This window comes from Mugil cephalus, chromosome 10 (genome assembly GCF_022458985.1).
Source record: "Mugil cephalus isolate CIBA_MC_2020 chromosome 10, CIBA_Mcephalus_1.1, whole genome shotgun sequence".
NCBI classification, from domain to species: Eukaryota; Metazoa; Chordata; class Actinopteri; order Mugiliformes; family Mugilidae; genus Mugil; species Mugil cephalus.
Window position 1 is genome coordinate 24218158 of NC_061779.1, and position 27263 is coordinate 24245420.

At 41.9% G+C, this 27263-nt stretch overlaps 2 protein-coding genes across 3 annotated transcripts in view; both read left to right on the forward strand.

The window, feature by feature from the left end:
* The first annotated feature begins 1848 nt into the window (after window positions 1-1848).
* Window positions 1849-10851, forward strand: cav1 (caveolin 1). Its single transcript, XM_047596559.1, has 3 exons — window positions 1849-2140; window positions 3016-3183; window positions 8777-10851. The coding sequence occupies exons 1-3, from the start codon at window positions 2105-2107 to the stop codon at window positions 9116-9118; spliced, it is 546 nt and encodes a 181-aa protein (XP_047452515.1). The 5' UTR covers window positions 1849-2104; the 3' UTR covers window positions 9119-10851.
* A 12229-nt stretch (window positions 10852-23080) lies between these two features.
* Window positions 23081-27263, forward strand: part of met (MET proto-oncogene, receptor tyrosine kinase) — a 60202-nt gene continuing 56019 nt past the window's right edge. For both annotated transcript variants that reach the window (XM_047596475.1, XM_047596476.1), the window contains exons 1-2: window positions 23081-23381; window positions 24883-26083. In XM_047596475.1, coding sequence (XP_047452431.1) covers window positions 24884-26083 — 1200 coding nt within the window. In that variant the 5' untranslated portion in view covers window positions 23081-23381; window position 24883. The remainder of the gene's footprint in view (window positions 23382-24882; window positions 26084-27263) is intronic.

A 27263-nucleotide genomic window follows, 5' to 3' on the forward strand; every position in this document is an offset into this window, starting at 1 on the left:
TCCCACAGAGCCTGTTCTATCACCATAATTCCCCGTGGGTATAAAATACTGATATTTACTGCTGGACGCCTATCGATAAGTCACCTGCCCAGTCCTAGGTTCCATACCTTGACTGTTAAGCATGATTTTCTGTCAATGTTCATGTGTTAGCCAGGGAACATTGATAATATTATGTTTTCCTTAGAGTTTGCTTCGCTCCACAGTTAGAGCTAAATGAATACAACACAGAAGTGTAGTTGGGGAGGGTTAAAGGGTTAAAAAAAAGAGAGAGGATTAAAATCAGTTACTGTAGGTCCCAGTTTGAGGCCTCAGCAGGATAACATCTTTGAGACAGGTGTTCATTTGGGTATTGTGACCTGTGTACTTTACTTGTAAAGCAGATATAAAAAGCAGTTGTCACAAGGCATTTAAGCATAAAAGATAAAGACAACAAAACAGGTTCAATCGGTTATTTATTTTGTAGTTGTTGCATCAAAATAGAACTGAGAATGAAATAAGGCCAATCCAAACACTATAATTACACTAACTCATTAGTGACAGACAATGCATTCTGTTCACACGCCCTTTGAAAAACACTAAAAGAACTTCCAGGTTACAATATATACTTTTGACTGATGTTCACCATGATCTGGTGGAAAACCGTTATTTATTATGAAAAAAAAGAAGACCACTATTCTGTCATAAAACCATTAAAATGTATGTGTGTGAGTAAATTACCAGATGCATCACTATGAAATCTTGAGAAAGTCATTGTAGTTGTTGGTCTGATATCCCTTGGTATTGTGTATTTATTTTACCATTTTTGTTTGTACTACACACAACAGTCATTCAAATGTTCCAAAAGTGAAGTTATGATAATCTAAGTTCAGGAACAAGACCACACCCCTTGTCATTCTATTTCCAGTGTTCATCTGTGAAGGTGTGTCTTAACCCTCTTTTTCTCTCTGTGCTTATCACAGTTTTCCATTCCCCACCCTCCCCATTCATCTCTTTTCCTTTCTTTTTCTCCCATCTTTCACTTCAGGAATCAGGTGTATAAGAAGCCAAAATTGTCCAAGACGTGTGCCCCCATCCTGTGTCTCACTCCCTGGGCTTCTTTATCATCTTCCATTTGTGAATTCGGTCCCCTTCATCCATTCCCTTCAACTCTTCTCATCCATCCGTCCATTTGCCTTACATTCTGGCTTTAAACTGCCTAGTGAAATTAGAGATAAAGGTGACCTTAGATGTTTGCTTAATCCCAATCTGACAATGTGATCCTCTAGGTTTTCAAACCTCAATGGTGTTCCAGTGGAGGAATTATGTGATCTATGGGGGGATAAAATATGAGTCTTAGCTGGTATTTCAGTGGATGTTGATAAATGAGATTTTAATAACACACCCAACAACTACTCCCATTACATCTTCAGGGTGAAAACAGCTGAGTGTGCCAGCGTGTGTCACTCCAATGATGTGAACAGACCAGAGTAGCCAGCTATAACTTCACAGTGTTGTGAAGTTGGCACAACAACTGCAGAGTACATTCGTGATAAAGTAAAAAAAAAAAAAAAAAAGTAAAAAAGTATGTTCACAAAAGTTTCAAAAAAATATTGTTTATCATCTTGTTTTCATTAAACATAACGATTTGCTCAAATAGCAAAACTTATCCTGTTTGAATTTGAACTGCTTGGTTGGGTCTCCCTCGGGCTAAAGTGTGGCATGTATCCACACCTTGCCATTCCCAATTAACGCCCACATTTCACTGAACAAAAACCTTTTTATACTCTGCCTCGATCCCCAAATAAAATAACCCATCTATAACGCTCCTCCAGTTTAACATCAGTCCCTCCTCCAGCCGAGCAGGTTACACGGTGTCTCTCCTGTCCGTGTTCACAGGTGTCTCAGGGCTGCGGAGACACGCTCTGTGGAAACACCGGAGGATTCCCTCAGCGCGTTGGCATTAAAGTTTAGTCACGTTCAGCAAAAAGGGCAGGAATTAGTTCACTACACTGGTCCCTGAGAGGAGCGCCGGTTCTCTCGGTTTTTATCCACGCCTCCCACACAGCTTCCTATATTGTCTTCTTGTCCGTTTCAACGCGCTAATCTCTTAAAATTTGAAGACAGCATGACAGGAGGACCGAAGGACGGCGAAACAGAAGAGGTAGGGTTGGAGTCGTCAGTGCTTTTAACTGTTCCAGTTTTAGCCGACATGTCAGGTGTAGGTGACTTTTACTTCCTTCGTCCAGCAGCAGAGGATTCCCCTAATAATAATTTGAGCTCACCAGAGAATTTGGGATTTTCTCTCCAACGGCAGGGCTCTATCGTTATCTTTTCATTTCTGGCACCTAGTCATGAACGCTTCTCCCACACACGCACAGGGAATGTGAAGGTCCATTGAGTTTACATTTGCATGTGGGTGTGAGATTGTGAGACTGAGTGTCAAAGTCTTCATTAACGAATTAACCGACTATTGTTTTTTGCGCATCAGTGTGCCTAAAAGTAGGAGAGCAAAAACATTTAAAAACGAGATTTGTCTTAACTCTGTGAAGCAGCATCGTTGTTGTGCGCATGAATGGGGGTGTGCTTGACAGTCTTACTGACTAAAGGAGTCTTTACGCACTCAGTTTTTAAAGCAATGGACAAACTTGTCTCAATGGAAACATATGTCACCAGTAGAAGTACATCTAAATGTCTATATATTTATATATTCAAATGTCCAAACACATGTTGGAGTAAGACTTGTTAAATATTTACAACATGCATTTTTACGCATTTCTTTAAAAAGTTGCCTGCTCTCAGGTACATGTTGATCTTACTGTACGTTAGGTCACGGTGTTGGATTTATGTCTGGGTGGTGAGGACCCCTTGCGGTTGGTTGGAGGGGTGTGGTGCTTCAATTCCTATTCATTTAAACCCATCCCTGTTTGTGGGGCAGGCTGGTAACTTGCAGCTCCAGTCTCGCTCCTTGTCAGCGCGCTGCATGCACACTGTTCCTCTTCACTCTGTTCTTTTTCTGTCTCCTCCGGACCCTGTCAGGAGTTCCTGCATTCGCCGTTCATCCGAAAACAAGGGAACATATACAAACCGAACAATAAAGACATGGACAACGACAGTGTGAACGAGAAGACGATGGAAGATGTCCACACCAAAGAGATCGACCTGGTCAACCGGGATCCCAAGCACATAAACGACGACGTTGTCAAGGTGAGTCCCACCTTAAGTGCTGTGCACTTCTAAGCATCCAATTTTGGGTGAAAATTATATTTGTTGTTAGGTTCCTCTATTTTTTGTGGCAACTGAGAAATTTATACCTGTTGCAGAGATTACATAGTATTTCAGCTACTGAGTGGAGTGACAATCAGTGTAAAGTGAAATAATCTCTAGGAAACTGTGCTGTGCTGAGAAGTATGAGCTGTCACACGCCTATGTGTGGCAGTGCGCACTAGAGGCGCACGCAGTTCTTCTGCGCTGCTGTTTGAGCGCTGTTACCCCTCAGTGACTTTCCCCTATTAGGAAGGCGCTTTGAGAATGTATCAAGGCTCACCGAGGCGACACCTTGATATTGTAAATATATGTGCCTCTATCTGTGTGAGCAGTGGGGTTGAATATCCCGACCTCGCTCTAACAGAGGAAACATTATCAATTTCCTGTTGTTGGAACACACATTTCCCACAGTCCTCGGTGCACACGCCTTTCTGAAAAAATAGCATTCTTTCCATAAGAGAGCAGTCCGATCCAGTCAATACTGAGTGTTTATTGTGATTAAAGGAGTTAGTAAAGGGAGAGGAGTGGTGCGTTGAAAGACACCTGATGCATCTGTGTGGTGGTGGAGCAGCAGCAGCTGTGTGGGCCTGCCCCCGCACCCCCCCACCTCCCTCATTTCCAGCTGCGCAGGTCTCATATCAGCGTCGGGTCAAGCAGCCCCTTGCATGAGACAGGAGGAGTCAGACCTTTGAAATGCCTGAACTCTGCCTCGTTAAAAGGAAACACCCAAGTAGCTGCTCAGACTGAAGGGTTCCCTCTCCGCTACTTCTCCCTCCCTTCCTCCGTGCATCCCTGTAGTTGCGTCATTGAAGCAAATATCTATTTTTCCACTGCTGCTGTCAGCCTATATATCACAAGCTAGTGCCTGACACTACTAGGTTTGTTGCTTGGAAATTAACACTGGCAGATATAAACTGAGACACATGATTGTTAAAATCAGGCAGCGTCATGAGATTTCCCCCTTTTGTTAATGTGGTTAATGAAGATATATTTACAGGACATTTGACATTCATATCCAAAATGTCACAAAAGAAAAACAACAACACATCATGTGACTACATCAAATGTAAAATGCTGTTTCTTGCTCTGTTTCATCTGGATATCACACGTTCCTCTGGAACTCATCACTGTCTGAGAAGCACAGCAGCCAATATATACACTTTCTCCACGTGACATACTGCCTCACATAAAATATGCCTCACATGTGATCAGCTCACATTTGCTTCTATGTAAGAGAAAGAATAGGCATTTAGTGTGCATGAATCAGGAACGCCTACGACCAAGAGATCCGCCGAAAAAGATTTTTAGAAGTGGTTCAGAAAGAAACTGAACCAAGGCTCCACTTTCCACGTTCCTTGCTTCAGATCTCTTCCTTTGTGCTCCCTTTCTTCTGAGTCTTCCCCATTGTGACAGTGAGTCAGACTCTCCTTCCAGTCTCAGAATAGCAGCAGTTTTACGATTGTCCCGCCCCTCTCCAATCAAGACAGCCTGCTGGTCAAATTATCTGACATCACATGCTCATACACTGTAAAACCGTAAGTAACCACTGGGAAGAAACTGAAACTTTTGTAACCAGTGGTTGAAAGTAACTAAGCAGATTGAAGTAATTGCACTGTTATTCTACTCATATTACTACAGTCCAAAAGTAACTGCAGTACATTTTACAGTGTAAAGTTATATATGTATTTTTTAATTTGTTGCATTTCAGTTAGTCCTGACGTTAAAATGTTACTCAGATAATGATGTGTTAGCAATACGAAATCAAGTAGCATTCAGCCCAAACAATGAGCACAACCTTTCTGATAATACTTGTAACATAGTTTTACATTACTTATCTGAATATTTCTCTAGCTGTACATGTAACTATGTTACAGAACAGACTAGAACAGACTAGAGTCCAAAAACACCCTCTGCCTTTCTTAGATTTAACAGTAAACTCTTTAAGTTTAAAGGCTTTAGTTTAAATGTTAGCTTCTAGTTTTTACAGTGCGCTGCGTACAGCCGCTCCGAGGTGCTCTGAGGTCGATGAAAAGCCTCTGCCAAGTGGAAGCGTGTGTTTGGTGTGCCCCAGTGAAAAGCACAAGCAGGGAATCCCTTCCAGCCACCCTCATTCTGAAATCCACCGCGACCACACATACCATCACATTCGGCACTGACACGTTAATGTGAGCTGCCTGTATTCAGATAAAGCGTACGTAGAGTGCACGGACACAACGGACAACTAAAAGCGTTATCCTAGCAATCAAAAGAACGACACTGTGCGCTCCTGGAGCTGCCGCAGCTGGCCCCAATCACCCGGCCACATCAAACAGGTTCCATTACCACCGTGCATGTGGAGTTTACCCTGAAAAAAGATTTTTTTTTCCTCTGGAGAAGTTGTGGATCTTTATATAGCAGAGAGGAGGGGCTCGAGCAGTGCATGGAGAGAAAATTTTTGAGAGGGAGTTGTGAGAAGTCTGAGCTCCGGCAACACATTGAAAGTCGTTAAGGTCAAACTCAGGGGAATGAAACACTCCTTCTGGACCAAATCCTTTCACTGGTCCATTCTGTGATTTTTATCTGATGATAGATTTATTGATGAAAATCTCGGTTGATGATTCCAGCGCCTTTTCCAGGACTAAAAGATTGCACACGTCTCTGCGGGTTGAGACACCTTGTTCTTATGAAAGTCTTCCAAAGTTGGTGCAGTGGGATTTTTTTTTTTTTCGTACAAAAGTCATGCAAATACAACTACTTGCTATGGAGATATCACAAAAATAAGCAAAGGATGGTTTGCGTCACACAAAAACAACTGTGACCAGACATGTTGCTCATAGTTCACCCTAAAAGTTACGATTAGGACACAATTGCTCAGTCAAAAGCAAGCAAGGCCTCTTTAAGCAAGAAGCTTTGGGTCACACGCCGCATGCCTCAGCTGTCAAACTTCCTAATCTGTGTCTTCAATCAAACCAAAAACTTTTCCTGACCACCAGAGCCCTCAACCCGACAAACAAGTCCATTAATGCACCACAATCTGACCTTCTTTCCAGGGACTCACTTTGTCTGTTCAAGCATATAGTCGGCAGCCTGGAGATAGAGCTCTGGATATAGAACACGGCCTTATTTTCTCAATAATACAGTTGCCTGGCTGACTGGTCACATGTTGACACCAAGACTCCACTGTTTCATATCAAACTTCCCACTGGAGTGCAGAAGTTCACAGTGTGGATTAGCTGCTGAACACTAAAGTTTAATTTGGATGCTTTTTTAAAAAAAAATAACAATAATAAAAAAAATGGCAACAATTATTGAACCTGATTGACATGTTGCATAAATAACAGTATGTAGAAAACTAGAGCTCTGGAAAGTTTCTTCACTTTTTTTTAAAGCACCACACAGTTTCATTTTGTCAAGTCAAAACTCTCCTCCCTCCTGCTGTGGTTGTGTTTGTGCCTCTCTGCAGAAGGCTCTCATTTAGCCTCAATCAAACGTCTGGAAACTGGTGCAGAGTTGGTCCACTTTAAAATTTGTAGTTGTGGAATAATTAAAAGGACGGCGCGCTGGATTCGTGGCCACGGTCAGATTGGTATTATAAGTCTGTTGGTGCTCTGAGACGCTGAGGCTTTATGCTGCTTCTGGAAGTTAAAGAATTATACCGACAAGCTGCTGTTTGGAGGCAAGAAAAGTGACTTGGCCCAGATTAGAAGAGAGCTAGTCTAAAACAGCCAGTCTGGAAAAACACTGCAAACACTATTCCACAATAAGTAATGGTATAGCATTAGATCTGAAGATATGTTTTAACATCTGCACTTACTAGCCTTCAGAAGTTAGAAGTGTGAACTTCAAGAAATGACATAATGGTTGCAGAATAATGGTGGCCAAAAATGAAGAAAAGAAGTGAGATATTTGTGCGGACTTATTCAGAGTTTAACGAGACTATCATTACTGCTCTCGTATCATAAAAGTCAAATAATAAGACAAACCTTTGACATTTTAGCTTGGCAGTAGCTCTGAAACGCTCGTAAAACAGATTGTACACGTCAGTTTGATCCACACATGCACTGAAGTATAAAAATGATTGTGGTGGTGTGATGTAGGGGATGTGTTGTACTATTTCTGGTGCAGGTGCAGAGAGGTTACATAACCCCTTTTGCAAAAATTAGGAGGTTCTGAAAAGTATGTTTTTCTTTGGCAGTGTTCTTGCGTATTTAGTCTTTATGCTAACCTAGGCTAGCTAACAGGTCGCAAATCCATAATGAACATGGTATTGGCCACATACCGTCTGTGGCCATAAAGGGGTTAGTGTATGTGTATATCCTAAGTATAGAAATAGTGATCGTATCAAGTTCTGCTTTGGAAGTCTAGAAATGGTCAAATTAAGTGCTTTTCCTTAATGTCAACTGACAATTTCTATTTCTATGGTGTCTTCCAATTGGTGGACCACTTAGGAATGAAGCACTTCACTTTTCCATTTCACAGTGAGTGTGACACTGGATATTATCTGCATGACTTATTGATATTGCTGCCATTAGCCTCCAGTAGCTCAGCTGCTCTGTTAGACAAGGCACAGTCTCCAAGTAACTGTGAAATAAATATTGACTCTGTGCTCAGAAGCCTGAGAAGAGAAAGAGGAAGAGAGACAGAGAGAGAGTAAGCGCAGACTTGCCATTTTCCCCTCCGCTCCTTAAACAGCAGCTGTCAGGCTCACGGAGACTTGCAAGGAGTCTCCCATTAAAAGTCTGAGAGGTTTACAATGAGGAAAAGCATGATGTCCTTGTACACCTTCAGCGGAGGTGGAGGGGTCAATGAGGTCACCTGCCAGTCAAACATGAATGGAGCGTTTTATTCTTTAAGTTGTTTGTCCAATCATTTACAAATCAGGCGGGCCTGTAGGCAATACTAACGGAGCCACAGATAATGTGTATGTAGTAATCAGTATTTTAGGCAGGGCAGATGTCGAACTGTGTACCAGTCGCTGCAAGGAGGTATGTAAATCTTGCCAGGGATTCCGCCCTCCAACTTCGCGAAACTGACAGAACAGGGAGTGAAGCGTCTGATTTATGTGGAAATAACAAGTTGAGATTTGGAGGCAGCACTCTTGTGAAACACTGTGGGCCGCGGAGGAAGACGTTCGACGGGTCGTAATGCTGAGTCTAATTTGAACGTAGCGTTTCCGCGTGCCTCCGTTACCACAGCAGGGTCTCCAGAGGATCAGCGCGGTAATTAAAACATAAATCAATTCCGTTTCATTTCCGGTCATCTTATTTTACACGGACATGTTTGTCGGCGGATGCTTCATGATCAGCCAAAAACAGAAAGGAGACTGAGTCATGCTTTGTGAGAGATTTTCTTTTTATGGGACCAAATTTCACTGCAGTTTCCCACAGATACAGTGAGAATTTGCTCAATACTTGTGGTGGGTCGGGGGTCTCACGGTTTTGACCGACTTGTGCGCGTCATGTGAGCTACACTATCTGTCTGGGGAGCCTTACTTCAACAACAGTCAACAATCAATCTTGGCAAACTGTTTCACACTTCTCGTCTTCTTCCTCAGGTCGAATTTGAAGATGTGATCGCAGAGCCTGCAGGGACCTACAGCTTCGACGGTGTGTGGAAAGCCAGCTTCACCACCTTCACCGTCACCAAGTACTGGTGCTACCGCATGCTGACGGCGCTGGTTGGTATCCCCTTGGCGCTGATCTGGGGTATCTTCTTCGCCATCCTGTCCTTCCTGCACATCTGGGCCGTGGTGCCGTGCGTCAAGAGCTACCTGATCGAGATCCACTGCGTCAGCCGCGTCTACTCCATCTGCGTGCACACCTTCTGCGACCCGCTGTTCGAGGCCATGGGCAAGTGCTTCAGCAGCGTCCGAATCCGCACGACCAAGGAGGTGTAGTGTCCGAAACCAGGAGGAGGAGAGGAGGAGGATTAACGGAAAAAAAAGGGGGAGGGAGGATGGGAGGGCTGGAGCAACGCAGATGGAGGGAAAAGTCAGAACAAGAAAAAATAAAAAGAATAAATAGACCTCTGGAAGAGAGGTGAGACTTTTCCAGAGTAGGGCGTGGATGTTTGGAGGTGGAGGTTTGTGGTCACATGACATCGGATCCCGCCTTTTAAAAAACAGCAGTTTTTTCTCTCCGCTGATGGCATAACAAACCGGGTGGGCACAGGGAATCAAAGGGTCATTGTTTGGGTTTTTGTTGCTGTTTTTTTTTGTGTTCTCTAGTTTTTTGTTTTTTGTTTTCATTTTTTTTTATTATTATTCCTCACCGTTAACTTTGTCGTGCAGGCATTCAAGCTCCGTATCTTATCAATTCCTTCCATTCTTACTGTTTCTTTCGGAGGGCTAATCACACATTGATCTGTTGATTGTGAAGAGAGGATGTCATAATTAGAGATGTCCCGCTTGTTAGCGTTTGTTTTCCCGGAGCCGGTGGGGCGAGGATGGTGGGATGTCGGGGTTGTGAAGGTCATAACAGAGAGAACGAGTAAGCACTGCCAAATTCTGTCTGACTCGGCAAAAATGAAAGAATCACAAACGTCCGTCAGCACAGCGACGCCTCTGGCCCACGTGACCTCCAAATGACCAAAGGCAGCCTACCAACCCTCCCCTCCCCCATCGCCCTGCTTCCCAGCAGTCTGACACACTGAACCTGCCCTCGTTCCTGCATGCACCTGCCTCGCCTTGCCAGCAACTCGCCGTCCACCACGGCCGCCACGCTGCCGGAAGGAGCAGAAATGACCTGCGCCTCAGCTCACTCGCTCTCTGCGCCATCTTCCTATTTCGCCTTCGCCATTACATTTTCTCCCCTGCAGCCTCTTTCGCCATCACCTCGAGAACAACACGGGCGCGTGACAGAGAATGTGGCCAATATGGAGCTGGTATTTTTCACTGAGCTCAGCTCTTTTAAATGCACATCGGCATAGTCCCACGTTGAATGCTTTTTCTTCTACACTATAAATATGAAGAACTACCAGGGCCTGATTTCAAGCTGCCATTGTTCTGATAACCTGTATGTACTGTATGGGTGAAAATAAGACTTTATTAGCTATGGCCTCATTCCAATGCACTAATCTATGGGAAAGTATGGTGTATAGCGAATAGCGCTAATGAAAATAGTTACTTTTGCACACGTTGCCCAATTACACTGTGCAGATCTGAGTTTAAATGGAGAGTTTTACACACTGTGGTACTTCCACAGGTTAATGCATTGGAATCAATTCAATGTGACGTGGAATGTGTGATCTGTGACGCATTTTTATTTGTTACCTGGACATCAGTTTTTACCATCCCCGTTTTTGCCTTATGTTTTTGTTCTGTCGCCCTGCTTCTGGACTGTGGACACGATGCTCGAAAGCATCAAACCCCCCTCGCCTCGGAGACGTGATGAATCCAGTGATGGGTGGGGTTACTGGGTTAGTTTGGGGCGACTAAATCCACTCTGACTATGTCACCTTCGGTCTTCCTGCTGTCATCTGACAAGGATGGTAATATCATTAGCACCTGTTTCTTGAAATGAGTTTTTAAGCTCTGAAGGTGATATTTTTAGAATAAATGATTTTTTATTTCCTTTCTTGCTTTTACTGTACAATATCACGCTGTGCACATTAAAATTTAATATAATCCGGTGTGCATTTGTATATGTTTTATTATGCACAGTTTCATTACCTGAATGGATAAAGTGACCACTAGTGTGCATCTCTTCATCAAAGTCAAAACTAAACAGTGGGGGTTTTGTTCTTTCGTTACTTGTGATATTGAGTCATAGCAAATCTAATTGTGTGATGATTCACAACAGATCCTTGGTGACTGGGTTCATTCATGTGAAGTGCAGGAACCAGGCAGCCCAAGTTGCTTTGTGGAAAAACATACATAAGAATAAAGACAGACACGCAAGAGCAACTGAAAAAAATTATAATTTCCAGCAGCAGTGCCCTCCAAACCCACTGTAGTATTTGCATCTGAGTGTGTGTCAGTAAGACCTAATGCCTGTAGTGTTGCTCATAGGCTTTTTTTTTCCACGCTTGGCACAGCATTTCCATGGTTACTGGAGAAACAAATAAAAGTGTTGAGCAACGTTCAAGAGACTGGAGCACAGTCTCTTAACAGTATGCGAGTTAATTTACACAAAAAGCAGGGGCATAATTATGCAGCCTGAGGAAAACCAAACTGTATTGTTCAACTGAAACATGTTGGGAATGAAGTCAGCTTAACAAAGGTGCATTGTTTCCATTATTACAAGGTTACAGTCAAGGATACAGTGAATGGAATAGAATATATTAGAATCGTGAAGAAAATCGGTTGGTTCAGACTGTTGCCAGGATTTTTGGTTCAGTTTTCAGATCATAAGTTAGTGACGTGTGATCACCACTTGGCCAAATGTATGTGGACAAATAGTCATGTGAGAGTGAACATCTCATTTCAAAATCACGAGAATCAATCGGATTCTTTTAAAGCCTCAGCTACGCAGCTTTCTGCCCGATTTGGCTTGAAGTTGTATTCATTATTATTTATCATCAATAAGCAAGAATGTGAAGTACACATACTTTTGGCCAGAGGAAGAATTCTCAAAGACTTTTCATTCTTTGAACTTATTTCTCTGGTTTTAATTGCTACAGGATTGCAACGATGTATCTCCATAGTACCGCAGTATTTTCTATTGTTTTATGTGCACAAGCATGTTTCTTCCATTCTACAAGACAGGTGAGGATATACTGTTCACCTTGTTATTATATATATATATAAAGTCAAAAACTAGTTAGGAGATTTAAAAATTTAAATAAATGTCACGTGAGGTAAAATTCAGTTTCATAACAGACAGGACTGCTAAGCAGGATGTAGCTCGGTGTCCTGGCAGAGAGAAACCTGAGCATTGTTCCACCAAAGGTAAACTTTCCAGTGACTCACAGCTCAGCACCAGAGCAGAAGTTAACGGGAGGATGACAGAACAGAGTCGGCTCTGTTACTTCTGTGCAGATGACAGGACTGGGCAGTGGCCCTTGGGAGCTAATGGCAGAGACCTGATACAAACATCATTTAGCTCAGTGCTGCTCTGTGTGTTGACGGTAAGTTTGTCTGCATGGTCACACTGCATATGTTGTTCAACATTTTCATTCATGTCATACTTTATATCACGACTGATCATGTTTAAATAAATTGTTGTTATATTTTGAATATGAATATAGTTTCCCCATCACTCTTTTTATTTATGCAAAGGGATGCTAATAAGAATTGAATGAATTAGAATTTTAAATCAAAAGTCTAAAACTCTACGGCAGATATTTGAAAGTGATTTGCACATTATGGACATTTTTTATGTATAACTTACACACACTTACAAGGGTGACATGCCTAAATTTGCTCGACACCTGATGTATGTGCTACTCATGCTTCCTGTCCAGTGCATGCTGAGGAAATTACAAACCTTTTTGAAATAATAAAATGTGAATATTTATATTTATTCCTGTGTTGCTCTTTTAACGCGCTCCAAATATTCAAATTTATATTTTACAATACAACACCGCTCTCTGGTGGATTATGCTTAGAACTGCAACTTCTTAATGATCAAAAGTATGTGGACATGGCAGGCTACAGTGTATCAGACTGTGTCAGGGAAGAACATAAAGTCCTGGAAGTCCCGGGTATTCAGTGTCCAAAGTGGAAATTAATGGGAAGTTTTGAGAAATGTTAAAATTATAGGTATAATTTAAATTATAGTTTATTCAAAATAATTAGTAACAGTAAATTATAGGTGGTTGGTTTTTCCAAGGGCTCCACTTTGCTCCACAGTATACCGGTTCATACTACATACAGTATTTATGATTTTTTAATATACATACCGCACATATGCATAATGGTGTATTATTTGATTAGACACTGTTTCAGACTGGGCCATTTTCAATGTAACGTTTCTAATCCCATGTCCTGAGGTGAAGATGGAAAGGTATGAAAAATGGAGGTGCAGAATGAGAAAACTTAATTTTCTCATTTTTATCTCTGAGCTGTAAATGTCCCAGGATTTCCACATCAGCAGGCAGTGCTAACATGGGAACATGCAAACCTGCTTTATTACTCGAGTGGGATTTACACAGTAAAATAGTCCATCCTACTGCATAATTCCTCTCTCAACTAGTAGAAAATATTATGAGCACGTGATTATGCATGTAAAAATAAAAAATACTATGATATATCACGATACTGTCAGAATTTTGAAAAATACCGTGATATACATATTTGGTCATACCGCCCAGCCCTAGTCTCTGCTACTAGGCCTCTCTCATCTTCTCGCCATCACTGTCTGTTACTGCCTTTTAGTACTCTTTAAGACACAGTATGGTTTAACTCCACACAGGCTATGAATATTATATTTTTTATTTAACGAACAAGTCCTTAGATCCCCTGAATTTCATAATTTTGCTTTTTTAAAGAGCCGAAAAGCTTTATTTCCATTTATATTTGACTTTAAGTAGTATCTAAAACAACATGGGATTTTTGCAGCTATAAGTTCCCATTCAACCATCAGAGCATTAGCAAGGTCCCAGACAGGCTCCCAGTTGACATTCCTGTCCATCCTCAAGGTTCTTCTGCACCAAAATGGGAAACCATGTCTTTATGGGTCTGGCTTTGCATGAGGGTCTTGCTTGGTTCATACAAGTTGGACGGACACCACTGTCTGAAATATTGTTATATTAAGATCTTTCTGAGACCCGATGAGGGCTGAACGAGTGGCACATTAAATGCACAGGTATGTCCATTCACAGAAAGCCTGCAGGTGTTTTGCTTATACTGTTTATTTTAATAACTTTTTATTAACAAAGACATTGCTTCGACTCCTCGTCTCCCTGGTTCCTGTAATCAAAGCTGGAAGATGGAAGAAAGGAAAAGAGAGGGGTGGAGAGGGTGGGGTTGAGAAATAAGATGAGAAGAGCGGGTTGAGACACCTTCATGGGCAAGTGGGGTAAACAGAAGTACGTGGAGAGCAGTCGTGTTCCTTAAATTAAGTCATAATAACATCATTACTTCACATTCACTTTAGAGTGTTGTATCACAACACTGGGAGTGGTGAGAGGTTTTGTCGGATTGACATAAATAAATCAGTTCTGATGTATTTATGAGAGTGCAGGACTGATTTATCTACCCACTTGAAATGAATCATCATAGACTGCACAGATAATTCCCCTCTTTTCAGTAAGAACCACATTAACCCCAAGTTCTTCAGCTGTCAGCTGCACAGTGTCCTGAGGTTAAACACCGATGTAGCAGCTAAATAACAGATGTGTCAACCATGAGGTAGATATGATGTGCTGCTTCCTGTCTTCTCCTCAAGTCGGGATGAATGAGTCAGGGGTGTTCGTCAATGGAAAGATGGAGACCAGGTGACATACACACCTTGGCTTTTAACCTCCTATAGTGCTGCGGGTGCAGCACCTGTTTCCTCTCACCACAGAAACATCAGACGAAGATGTGCTAAGAGAGTCCTTAGTGGTACAGTGTGATTTGTTGATGTCAAAACATATCACGTAGAGATAGTCACCTTCCCTGAAGATGGTGGTTGAGGAGAAACCTTTCAAGACCCCTGATTGTGCAAACTGCAATGGCTACATTTAAGCTATGAACATCTATGCTGATTTCAAGATATAATTGCATTTTTGTCAAGGATTATTTCAAAGGGTGTAATAAATTTCAAGAAAGATATATTGTTCAAGGCCATTTGTCTTAATTTGCCTCAGTAAGATCTCTTCATTTTTAACTGACATAAAAAAGAAAAGAAAACTGGATGGATGGATGGATGGATTATTACCAAGAAAACATTCCCACACCATCACATCAGCAACCGTCTGCTGCCATGGATCAGTAGACAGAACATGTTGATGCCAAATTCTGATCCTACTGTCTACAGTCTCAGCAGAGCAGGAGATCCATCAGACGAGGCTGAGTTTCATCAAACTGTGCAGTTTCTGGTCGGCCAGCGCCCACTGTGGACCCAGATTTTTTGTTTTTGGATGACTGGAGCAGAACAACATAGAACAACATAGTGTTGTTCTAACCAATCCACATCAAGGTTGGATGTGGTGTGAGCATGAGATCATTTTCTGCTCAGCGTGGTGAAACTGGCTATCAGAAGTCGAAACTTCCTGTCGGCTCCAAACCACGAGGTGAGTCTCCTCTGATCATCAAGAGTTTTTAGTTTACTGAATTTCTTTTCTTTTTTTCCCCATGGGCAAACCACCACTGAGTCAATGAGATCACATATTCCCCAATTGTGACATTAGATGTGATCATTAAATGAAGCTCTTGAAGACCAACTACCACATGATTGGCTGAAAGGACGATTGCAGGAAAAACAAGTTGTTCCTGATCAAGTGCTCAGTGGTCGTATACGACCGCCTTTATAGATATCTGACCACCATGGTCTGTTAACAGTCATCTGCAGCTGTAAGACATTTCTGAGGGATTTAACAAAGACAGTATTTCAGGTCAGAAAAATAACCTCCGTGTTCTCCAGCATGTCATCTACTCATGTGCTCTCAACAGACACTCAGTGATGCAGCTGCTGCCTCGGTTTTGCCCAACTGCACACACAACAAGTTCTCAGTCTGCGTGTCTTAAGAACCTAATTTTCTGTTTTCTTGGGTTTGTCTCACCTGATATTTTCTTCTTTTTTTTCATTAAAACTAATGCTGCCTGTATTCCGCAAACATGAACTATCTGGCTTTTTACACATAGGTCACACAAGGCCATGCACTGAAAGATACACTGTGACTTCAACAAAAATGTGACATAGCTCCTGGTTTTGTTTGAATATGTGAGTGATGCTGTTTGAAGCCTCTCTGGCTATGATCTCGATGACTATACTGAACAGAAATACACAGTTACACTATATTTTTAAAGGAGTCCTGCTTTTAATTCCCCTTATTCTCTCTAGCCTCTTAAATTTGCTATGGTTACTGGCACGTTTACAGAAGCTCCTTTGTGACCAAACTTAAAATCAAAGCAAGACTTCACACACACACACACACACAACACACACACACACAAACACACACACACAGAGTGAAAAAAAGTGAGGGGGAAAAAAAAAACACATTCAACAATTCCGGACTTGAGTCTGAGTCATTTTTGGCCTCACTGTCTGTCAGCTGTCGCACCAGTGAACGCTGAAGCTGATGAGGCACGCTATGACATCAAGCAAGAGGAAGGCTGGCATGGATCCACCACCTGGCCTGCAGTCCAGAGCTTTACAGATGTTCCTCCCCCTAAACCCACCTGGTTCTCTGTAGCTCAGTCATTGCACTCTTTGAAAGGATATGTCACTTTGCACGCCTACAGCATGTGTGTGTGGTTTAAGACAACACAAGTTGACACAATTAGTCTTACAGGATGAATCAGCAACATCTTCACTTGTTCAGTCAACTTTTTTGTACTAGAGTTGCAACACATCACCTGTAAGTCAGAGCACTCTCTGCACTCTCTGCACTCTCCCTGCTTGTAACACTCACTTACACCCCAACACTAATACACATGCACATAATGCACACCTAAACAAGCAGAAAAAAAAATCCCCAAACACTGTACTAGCCACTTTCAGCTGGCACGGCAGCTTACACTATATAATCTATGAACAATAGTCGGTGCAGTTTCTACATAGAGGATAAGCTCATTTGCACGTAATAGTAAACCCATCACATGGGTACTAATTTCTACTCATGACTTTTTTCGACTAATAATGTCTGCTCTGCATACATATATAGCATGAATAACAATGTTCATTCATGATATAGTTAGATTTTGTACTGTTATCCATTACAGTTATATGGCAATAACAAAGTACCTATAGTCAAAAATTCCACTTGTTTTTCTTCTGTTTATACGTTTTCATGTGTATTTTGTACTTAATATGTTGTAGCAGAAGTAGTTAGCGTATTCAAAATGCTGTGGTAGTAGTTGTCAGTTCAAATAGTTATTCTCAGTGTCTTATCAGCATGATATGTAACACAGAGGGAATGTGACTTAAATCTAGAATACTGAGATAAAACCTTGTTCTTCTTCATAAAAGTTTCTCTCCCCACAGACAGATACAGACACTTTTTTAAACAGTGATTGAAATGAAAGGAGTCTCAGGACCTCAAGCTGCATGTGGGTTAATAGTCAAGGAGCAGATCTGAAATGTGCTTTGAAATCTGAACTTAGAAGTGATCAATGCAGTCTTAAAATCAGTCGTAAAACAAATTACTTGCCAGTGTAGTGATGCTAAAATGCAGAGCAATGGGATTTCTGTTTTTGCTTTAAGCAGATGCAGTCTGTACTAGTTAGGATATACTGAGTGATTTCTGTTTCTTGTTAGAAGACATCTGCTGATGTCCAGTCACAATGACACAAAGAAAAATTTAACATAAAACTGGTGTATTTTTTGGAATTATTTTTAAATGCTAAAATAGGACTGAAAACATTTGCTGATATGATATTCAAAATTGAGGTCAGATTGATTAAAACAAAAAAATATCACAGGCTTGAGGTTAGTTGGAATCATTTGGGGTTACTTTTTGAGGCTGAAAGCTTTCTGGACTGTTTACAGATATGTCAGAGTCTGTTAGTTGGTTAGGGATGGTTATATGGAGAGGTAACTGTGTATCAAAAGAGAATTAGATTGGGCCCAATAATAAACCTTGGGGCACTCCAATAATTGTTAGGCCAAAGAAAAGATACTGTCACTCCTTGAATGTTCTGTTAAAATGTCCATGTTCTGACAAATTTACTGCAAACCATTGTAATGCTGTATCCAATATACCAACCCAGTGCTGGAGTGTACTTAGGATACCATGGTCTGGTTGGTGCCACGGTTATTTTTTTAGCACTGTTCATCCTTACCACAACATTTTCAGCATGCAAGAGAGCTTTTGCCAACTGGAGAAATATATATTTGAAAATACTACAATCCAATAGTATGTTTAGACATCATCAGTATTTTCAGTATTGTATCAAAATCTGGATCCTGCAAAACTCTGCATTTCAAAACAAACTTTGTTTATTTAAAGAACAGAGAACAACGAATAGCTTAAGAGAAGCTGCCCACAAAATCAACAACATCCTCAGAGACCTTCACAGAATATATAGGGCCAGATGTTGTGCTGCTATTTCACTTGCACTAGAGTGTAGTTTATTTTAGTCAGAGCCTCCACGGATAAACAACCAAGATGACAGGGTTTGAGGACTCTTAAAGCCTCCCATAAACTACTTAACAGAACAGGACTGACACAGCAACAGGACATGGCAATCCAGACTTTTATGTTTTACAGCTTCATTTGATCATGTTTTGAAAACTGCATGTCAAAAGAAATAAGAATAGGATAGATTGTTACAATAAACAGAATCAACCTGCTTGATCAGCCTAAGAGAATATGGTTTTATGTTTATAAACATAAAATTATGAAATAAAATTCTGTCCTTGTCAATTATTTTGAAACACACACTCTGTGATCTAGATTTTGAGGACGCCAGAGAATAACCTGAGGCCATTCTTTTTGTAATTATGTTTATACCTCCACTGAAGTCCTTTAGTGGTCCCAGATATGAACCATGTTTCGACTCCATCCATAACAGGACACACTCTCAGATAGGGACACAGCGGACAGCTTATTGTCAGACAGTTTTCTTACCTGGCTGCCGCACTCACAATTTCCTGTCATGTATGAGATTGTAATCTTTTGATTTCCTTTTTCAATATGAGTTCTTGTATCTACGAAATGGGTAATGGGAGATGAGAGTGCTGATCTGAGTCTCTGTGTGAAATGATGGAGCCCAGCCCTCCGTCATGTTGGTCTGATGACTGGACAGGTTGCAAGTGACAAAAGGTTTAGTTCAGGAAGTAAATGATTGCAATGCATCCATGAGGGAATAGTAGTCATACTCCACATTAAATCAACGTTTTTTTGAAAATGTTCTAAGAAATCAAATTTGAATTATTTTACAACCATTTCTCAAATTTCCCAAGTAAAACGAAATATGACTAAATCCTTAATAGGAGAATTAATTATCTAAAATCAAATTAAGTTTTTGTTTTCCTGGTGTCAGTTTTGCCCTAATTGTCATGTTCACTGCATCTATACCTTGACAGGAGTTACTGATATTTTTATCAGTAGTTAAAGAGCAAATATTGATTCTGAGAAAACATATTTGGTAATTGTTACAGACAATGAATAAAAAGGTCTATATGTGTGCAGTATACCGTTTATATTAATAATTATATACTATAATATGTATAATATTGGTGGCCGTGGCTCAGTAGTTAGTGTGGGTTGTCCACAAACCAGTTTGATCTCTGGGACATGGATCACATGCTAAAATGTCCTAAGAAAGACACTGAGCCTCAAGTTGGTCCCAGTGTCTGGCAGTGGTATGTGAACATATGAACCCTTGCATAAACGAATAGCTATCTTCTTGATGGTAAAACTCTTTTCTACATTTTCCTACCTCTTGGTAGCCTTGAGTACTCTTTGAGTACCAGTTCTTAGAAAAATGCTACATAAATACAAGACCATTTACCATTTTTAGAGCAAGCTGGGTGGCTGTTCTATAAATATCCAGGAAGGTCCAGGATTGTCCATTGATGCTGAGCAGAACTGGTTAACATGTCAAAGTGTGGTAAAAGTATATAAAGAGAATACTAAGAATAGATCAGAGTCAACCAAATAAAGGTGCAAGACAAGTGAGGTTTTTATGATGAGAAACCATTTTTGTCTCCTGGAGAAATTTCACTGCAGTCAGTCATACACAGACACTGCAGAATCCAGACACTGATTACAATCACTCAAGTATTAACTAGACAAGAGTATCAGTTAGGAATCTTCCCCTTATCTCCTGTTTCTGTGTCACTGCTTATGAACCACTCCACCATTATGTGTCATGAACTGCAAAGCTCCCGCTAAAGAGGCCTGTTTCTAAAGATGCACATGCCACCATGATGGAAGCAGTGCACACTTAATCACCACTCCCGTCCGTGAGCTAAAGGAGCTGCAAGAGTTACAGAGTCCATCTACAGAATTAAGCAGCCAGGACCTCTCCTGGGTCAACAGCATCAATCAGAGTTTACTGTCCTGATCAGCAGTTAATCCGGGTTTGTATTGACCCCGCAGGTGATAAATAAGCTCCACTAGACAAGGTTTAGGTGCACAAGAACAGTTGACAGAAACAGTAAAATCAAGACTGAGTGCAGCCCTGCTCCTCCCTGATAATCCCTCATGTTTGTCTATGAGGTTACTCTCTTTGCTTCCCGTTCAATAGCTGGTTAATTAGCCTTGCAGCAGGCTCTCTATATGTTTCAAGGGACCAACGAGGCCTGTTCACCTCGACCACCAGCAGATGGCGCCATAATGAGTTAGTGGAGTTTAAAGGCTCAGGTCATTGAAATCACCAGAGGCATACAGAGGTATCTATCTCGGCAGACAGGTTTCTTAAGTAGGTCTGGAGATACAATACATGGCCATATGTATGTGGACACACTACAAACCAATATTACTGATAATGGCATTTATTTGTTGATATGGCACTTTATTATTCTTTCAAGGGTTTCAAGTCTTCTTTCTTCTTCTTTTGCTTCTTAAGCATTGCCATGTTCATAGCAAAGAGTTTGCATAGTATGCAGTATCTGCCTCTGAGGGTTTGCAGTGGGGGAAATAGTTATTTTGCACTTAAAAGATAGAAAACAGTGACATTTATTGTCCAGCATGACTGTTTTTATTGCCTTAGTTTGGGTGAATTACCTTTCTAACCTACTTCATTCTCATTCTCACACAGAGTTTCATTTTCTCATTTAGTTAGTGCAGTCTGGACCTCCCGTAGAGAAACAGCATAAAAGTAGTAGCTGTGTTGCAAGTGCTGTGGTTGTAGGATGTAGCTAATTCCTGCAGAACATGTCATACACTGAGGTTTCCACATTCTGTACGCCAGCTTGCGTGAGGTTCACCGCCGGACGGAGCCTTTCCATCTTTTTCTTCTTCTGCTGCTGCTGCTCCCAAGAGAAGGGCCACTGCCAAAACGATATTCACCACCACAGGAGCCACAGGAGCCACACCCCTCGGGTATACACTCAGACACACACTCTCCCTGTGTCAGACACACCCCTTGGCAACTGCTTCAGAAATGCCCCGAGGTAAGACAAACGGAGAACACGCTGAGTGAATGAGTGTGTTGTAAGACTTCACATTCATAGCGTGTTCATGAGATTGAACCTTCACATTTTCACCTTTCGAATAAATCCCATCTGATGTCTGAGCATGGATTTGATCTGTATTGAGCTTAAAGTTTGAGAGGCCTTATTGCTGGAGTCTTTGCTGGCTGCCTGGCAACATCACTGGCTTCACAAGCTCAGTGACTCATGCCAGGAAATGGTCTGCCACATAACCCCCAAGTAAAAACACAAAATATTTGTCTTAACACTTTTTTTGTTTTTGTGCAAGTTAAATAAGTGACCTATCGTTCCGAGCTGAGCAATGATCTGACCACTGGATTTAGATCATCTTTACATGTCATGTCATGTCATGTATCCTGCTACAGCAGTTTTTCTTTCGATTACACCATTCACTGATCTTTATCTCTTACCTATTATGGGAGTTTTAGTTGCAGTCTCATTGTACTTTACTGTCACTACTGTAAATGAGGATTCCTCGTCAGCAGCCTTTTATGTAAAATAAAGGTTGATGAGGCATGGAGTGACAGGTTAATGGATCTCTGGTGGCATTTCAGGTAATGTCCTCTGGGAAATTACGGTTAAGGGAGGAGTCGGAAAGGAGAGAGAATGATTGTAGCTGACATCTTAAAAGCTGTCAAACCTTACTGTTGTAAGACAAGAGGAAATCATTGCTCTGCAATGCCACTTTACATGACTGACACGCCTAAAGAAGGATGTGTCCAGTCTGAAGTTGAAGATGTCACAGATTCCATCAGATCACTCACCTACCCTCTCCAAAACTCTTGTTCATTGTGTGTCTGCCTCATTAAACCGTCACATGTCACGGCTTCTGTCAGAAAGTGAGTGCCAACGTCAACCAGGGCTGCTCCTCAGCACCTCTCTATCTATTAATTCTACAACCACAGTCTGTTATCAGGCTTCCCAGTCTTCATTACAAGTGCCCGCCTTTCAGGAAATGGAACAAAGGGATTTTTTTGTGGTGCCCGCTGTGATTCATCGCTGAGACACACACACGTACACAGTTGGTTTAGCCTTTATAACGCAGCTCATTATTTACGGCCGAGTGAGACGTTTTAACACAAGACCAGCAGTCTGAGTCAGAATGGCACTGGTGGAGGAGAGTCAGGTGGAAGCTGGAGAAGAAAGGATTTTCCTCTGCAAAGAGCCTCCTTGCCCTTGTCTTTGTTTTGGTTTTATTCAGAACTTTTAAACACTTTTTATTAGGAGGCAGGGTTACACTGGTAAAATTAAGACTGCTGTAAACGGGGTTTATTGCTTTAAACCTTACTTTAGACTAAGGAATGCTGGATGAATCTCATCAAACTCAAGTCACTTCACTTTCTATGTTAGGTAATCCGGGATTGAAACTTTCTCTTGCGCCAGGAGTAAATGTTTGTAAACAACTTTAAGTTATGTGAACTAATAACATATATTAACCTTTCTTGTGAGTCTCGGGACCGATGCTCATATATAATATCATCAGCTCATATTATATATATTAATTGTTTGCTCCTTTTTTTTCAGCCCTGCCTTCTCACCTGTCTACAAAAACGAAGGAGCCCGTGGAGCACCTGGGTGCGTCATGGACTTCTCTTGGAGAGAAGGAGGCGGGGCTTTACGCGCCGCGATAGAGGTTGAGATGTGAGAGCAGCAGCAGCGTGTCCCTGAGTGCTGGATGCAGTCAGTCTGGGTTGAGTCCCGTGCGCTTGAGCTTGAACCGCGGACTTGTCTCCAACAATTTGAAAAGAAGGAAAGTCAGTCATTTGGAGAGAGAAAAAAAACTGCGCTTTGGGAATTGCGTTTTTTTCACGAATAGAAGAGAAACGAAGAGAAAAGTTACCAGTGATAACTTTGGGCTTCAGAAAGTCAAGAAGTCCCACTCTTGAGAGAGAGGGAGAGAGAGAGCGCGAGTGAGACCACCGGAATATGATTTGAATCAAAAGAATTTCCTGCACTGCTGCTCACTAACAGGTGAGTTTATCTCCAGTCTTATCAGCCTCTTGACTGTGCGCCTTTTCTCACTTTCTCACGTTCGTGCACATGGAGGGATGTCAAAATTCCATAGTCTCCCCTTCTCCTCTGGATATCACAGCTTGTTTTTGAATTTCTTTTTGGCTACTATCACCATTTCACCAACTTCCCATATGTGTTTTCTGAGTCCTTTCACCATGAGTCACTTTCCTCACTAACTATTTTCCCCTTGTCCTTTGAAAAAAAAAAAGCCACACGATGAGGCAGTATTTTTTCTTTTGTGCAGGTGCGCAATTATGTGCCTCCTGTTACTCATACTTTTTGTCCGAAACAAGTCGCTACTTATCTTCCTCTTGATAAAAACTCTCTATTGTGCTGTGTAATATTTTTTTTATTATTATTATTATTTTGCAAGAGTCGTAAGTTGTGTTTTTGTTTTTTTAATTTATCTTATATTTATCTAGGTTTTCTGTAACACCACTCTCATCTTCAGATGGGGCTCCCTCAGACTCTAGTATTTAATCTTTATTTATTAATGCTGTTTTCTGCTTTCTGCTGAATTTGCCCGTCGTCACCTGTTAGGTCTGCCTGTCTCTCTCTGTATATGGGAAACTGTTCAGCTGCGAACAGTGTGTCAGATCGGTCAAAATGGGCACTCTGGTCATGCCAATGCGTTCATGCATAGCTGTGGGCATGAATATAAAATCCACACTCACAGAGCTAGATGTTATTGCTTGGTTTTGGTGTACATCTGGATATAATGTCAAAACCACATTCAAACAGAGAGCATGCAAATGCACATTTTGCAAATTCTCTGGTGTGGCTGCACACCCCACCTCCCCCTTTCCCTCTCACTCTCCTCACTAAAAGCATCTCCCAGTGGATTGCCATTTAGGTGCTGGGGTTATTTATCATTTTTCTTGGACAGTCCCCATTGCCTTCTCGCTCCTGCCTCCTTTGTTTTAATTGAGTTTATCTCCACTCCCTTGGGTTCTCGTTGTCTAAACTTAGGCTCGTGGTTACAGCGCCCTGCAGAGTGGCCTACTCTCTGGGTGATTCACTGCTTTGACTTGCACTGTGGTCACTTGGGAGCAGAGATGAGCACCACTAAAAAGCTCGCCCAAGACTTGCTGCTGGTTTGTCTGGGGTCAGTGGATGTCAGATGAAGAAGCGTCCATGATAAGAGACTGATATTAATGCTTTATGCTTACATAAAGCTTCCAGTCACTTGCTTATGAGAGTACTCAGTGCTTGTGGTGAAGTGAGTAAATCCTGGCTTTACTCCCTGGCACAATTCTATTTATGAGCATTGACAGGGATTTCAGTGTTCCCCTTGTTTCTGCTCAGTAGTCCCTAATCAGCACAGTTTGCAGCTGTTTCCCAAATTTCACACAATTGAGGCCACCTATTCAGAGATATCTATGATGAATGATTCAGTTCTCTGTGTTCCAGGAGGGATGTTTTACTAACTCATTTCTCATGTCTCTTATTTTTGGAACAGGATGAATCTGTGTGTGCTTCATGCAATCACGTTGCTGTGGGCCTTGTGCCCCAGTGTGCAGGGCCAGTGCGATAAATCATCCGAGGCGACCAAACTCAACCTTTCTGTCACCTATGATCTCCCAACATTCACTGCGGACTTCCCAATCCAGAACATGGTGACGCTGGATGGGGTCGTCTACGTTGGCGCTGTGAACAGAATCTACCAGATGGCCCCAAACCTCACCAAGCTCTCAGAATACCACACAGGACCACTGCTTGCCAACGAGACCTGTGGCCAGAATCTGGCAAGAATGGACAGCAGTGGCAGGGTGGACAACCACAACATCGCCTTGGTGGTGGAGAATATTTACGACAAAGGGTTGTACAGTTGTGGCTCAGCAGATAATGGTGTTTGCCGTCGTCACGTCCTGGATGATGACATCAGTCCAAAAACCGTAGATGAAGAGGTCTACTGCTTTGCCGACAAGGTGAGACTAGGCAAGGGACAACCTAGCGACACAGATGTTGTTGTCAGCCTTTCAGGCTCTCAAGTACTCAACGTGGAGAGCAACGTCATCAAGTTTTTTGTTGGGAATTCAGAAATACCAGGCGCAATAAGCTCACCGGGCAATGCAACACATCGCCACACAATGTCTATACGGAAGATGAAGACAAGCCAAAATGGCTTCACGTTCTTCTCCACCCTCTCATACATGGATCTCATTCCATCGCTACGTGGAAACTATTACTTGCGCTACGTTTACTCCTTCCACAGTGGACCCTTCACCTACTTCCTGACTGTGCAGCGGGTGGCAAGGGACTCACAGGCCTACCACACCCGTATAGTCCGCATGTGCTCCACAGATCTTGTGATTCGCCGCTATGTGGAAATGCCTCTTGAATGCATCAGCACTGACAAGAGACGCCGTCGCACAGCAGAAGACGTGAAGGTGTTTAACATCCTGCAGGCCGCCTATGTCACCAAGGTGGGAAATGACGTGGAGCTGCAGAAGCAGCTAAAGGTGGAAGAAGGTGATGACGTGCTGTTTGCCGCCTTTGCCCGGGGGAAGCCAAACTCCCCGGAGCCGACTGCGAACTCTGCCGTCTGTGTCATATCCCTGAAGCACATCAACACAATGTTCAAGATGTACATGGAGCGGTGCAACACAGTGGACCCGTATCACTTCACTGGATCAGACAAGAAGTCCTGCTACAATGTGGTAAGAGCTGGGAGGTGTTGGAGCTTACTTTGCAGGATAGGATTTGCAGCTTTGCATTATAAAACACTCTTTACATGTTTTGTTTGGAAATGCAAATGTCGCTTTTTCTCAACTGTCACAGAAAGCACCACAAAAAACACAACAATAGATTATCATCATTTTCAATGACCTTATGCATAGTTCCCATATACTGAGCAAACCAGGTCATAGTGATTGTAATCTTGGGCCTTGACTGGACCGATTCAGTTCGGGTCTGCTTTACCAGAGAAACCCAGTTTAAAATCAAATTCAGTCTTCTATTGTGTACGCACAGCTTGTTTTTTTTTATCTTTTGGAGTTACAGATCCTGGCTTTTTATGTGCTGACGGTACTGTCTCAGTATCTGGGTGGTCTCATGTTCACTCAGACACTCTGTCGATTTTGTCTTTGTCTGAGTGTCCTTGAGCAAGACACTGAAGCATGGCCTCCTCCTGACTCTGACCCCTCTGATTAGGACTGTACATGCATGTTAGCCTTCCAAGTACATGTATATAAATTGCTGATTGCCAAATGTTTAACATGTTGGAGGAGTTCAGAAAGTCTGACTATTTCTGCATTAGACCCACTTTATACCTATTGATTGTTAACTGGCTGTTTGCAGTGCTTTCATTGTGCTGGCTCTTTACTGGAGCACGTTCAATTCAAACTGAAGGAATGAGAGTGAGTTAAAAGTGCTGGGCTTCATATTTAATTCAAAGTCTTATGTATCCATATTTGGTGAACATTGTACAAGTTGCTGCCTTTTTTATACATAGACCTGGGATTTTTGGTCAAAGTGTCAGGACGATGATCTTAAGTATACACACAAGGCAACTAGGATTTTTATGGCCTCATAGCTGAATATTCTTTACTGGCCAAGGCAGTTGTCTGACCTGAGTCCAACTCATCATGTGTTTCACTTGCCGAAAGAATCCAAAAATCAGACCCCACAGAACAACGTCATTGTATGAGGTGTTTTATAACTTTGTAACTATAGTTTAATTTCAAATCTAATGTGCCAAAGAAGTCTCCCCCCCCTAACTGCTGCTAAAAAAAAAGACTTTTTTTCCTTGCCTCCGTCTACCAATCCATCAACAATAAATGATCTGAATCACCTAATCAATAATGACATGAAGTTAACGGCCGACCACCCTGCCAAAGG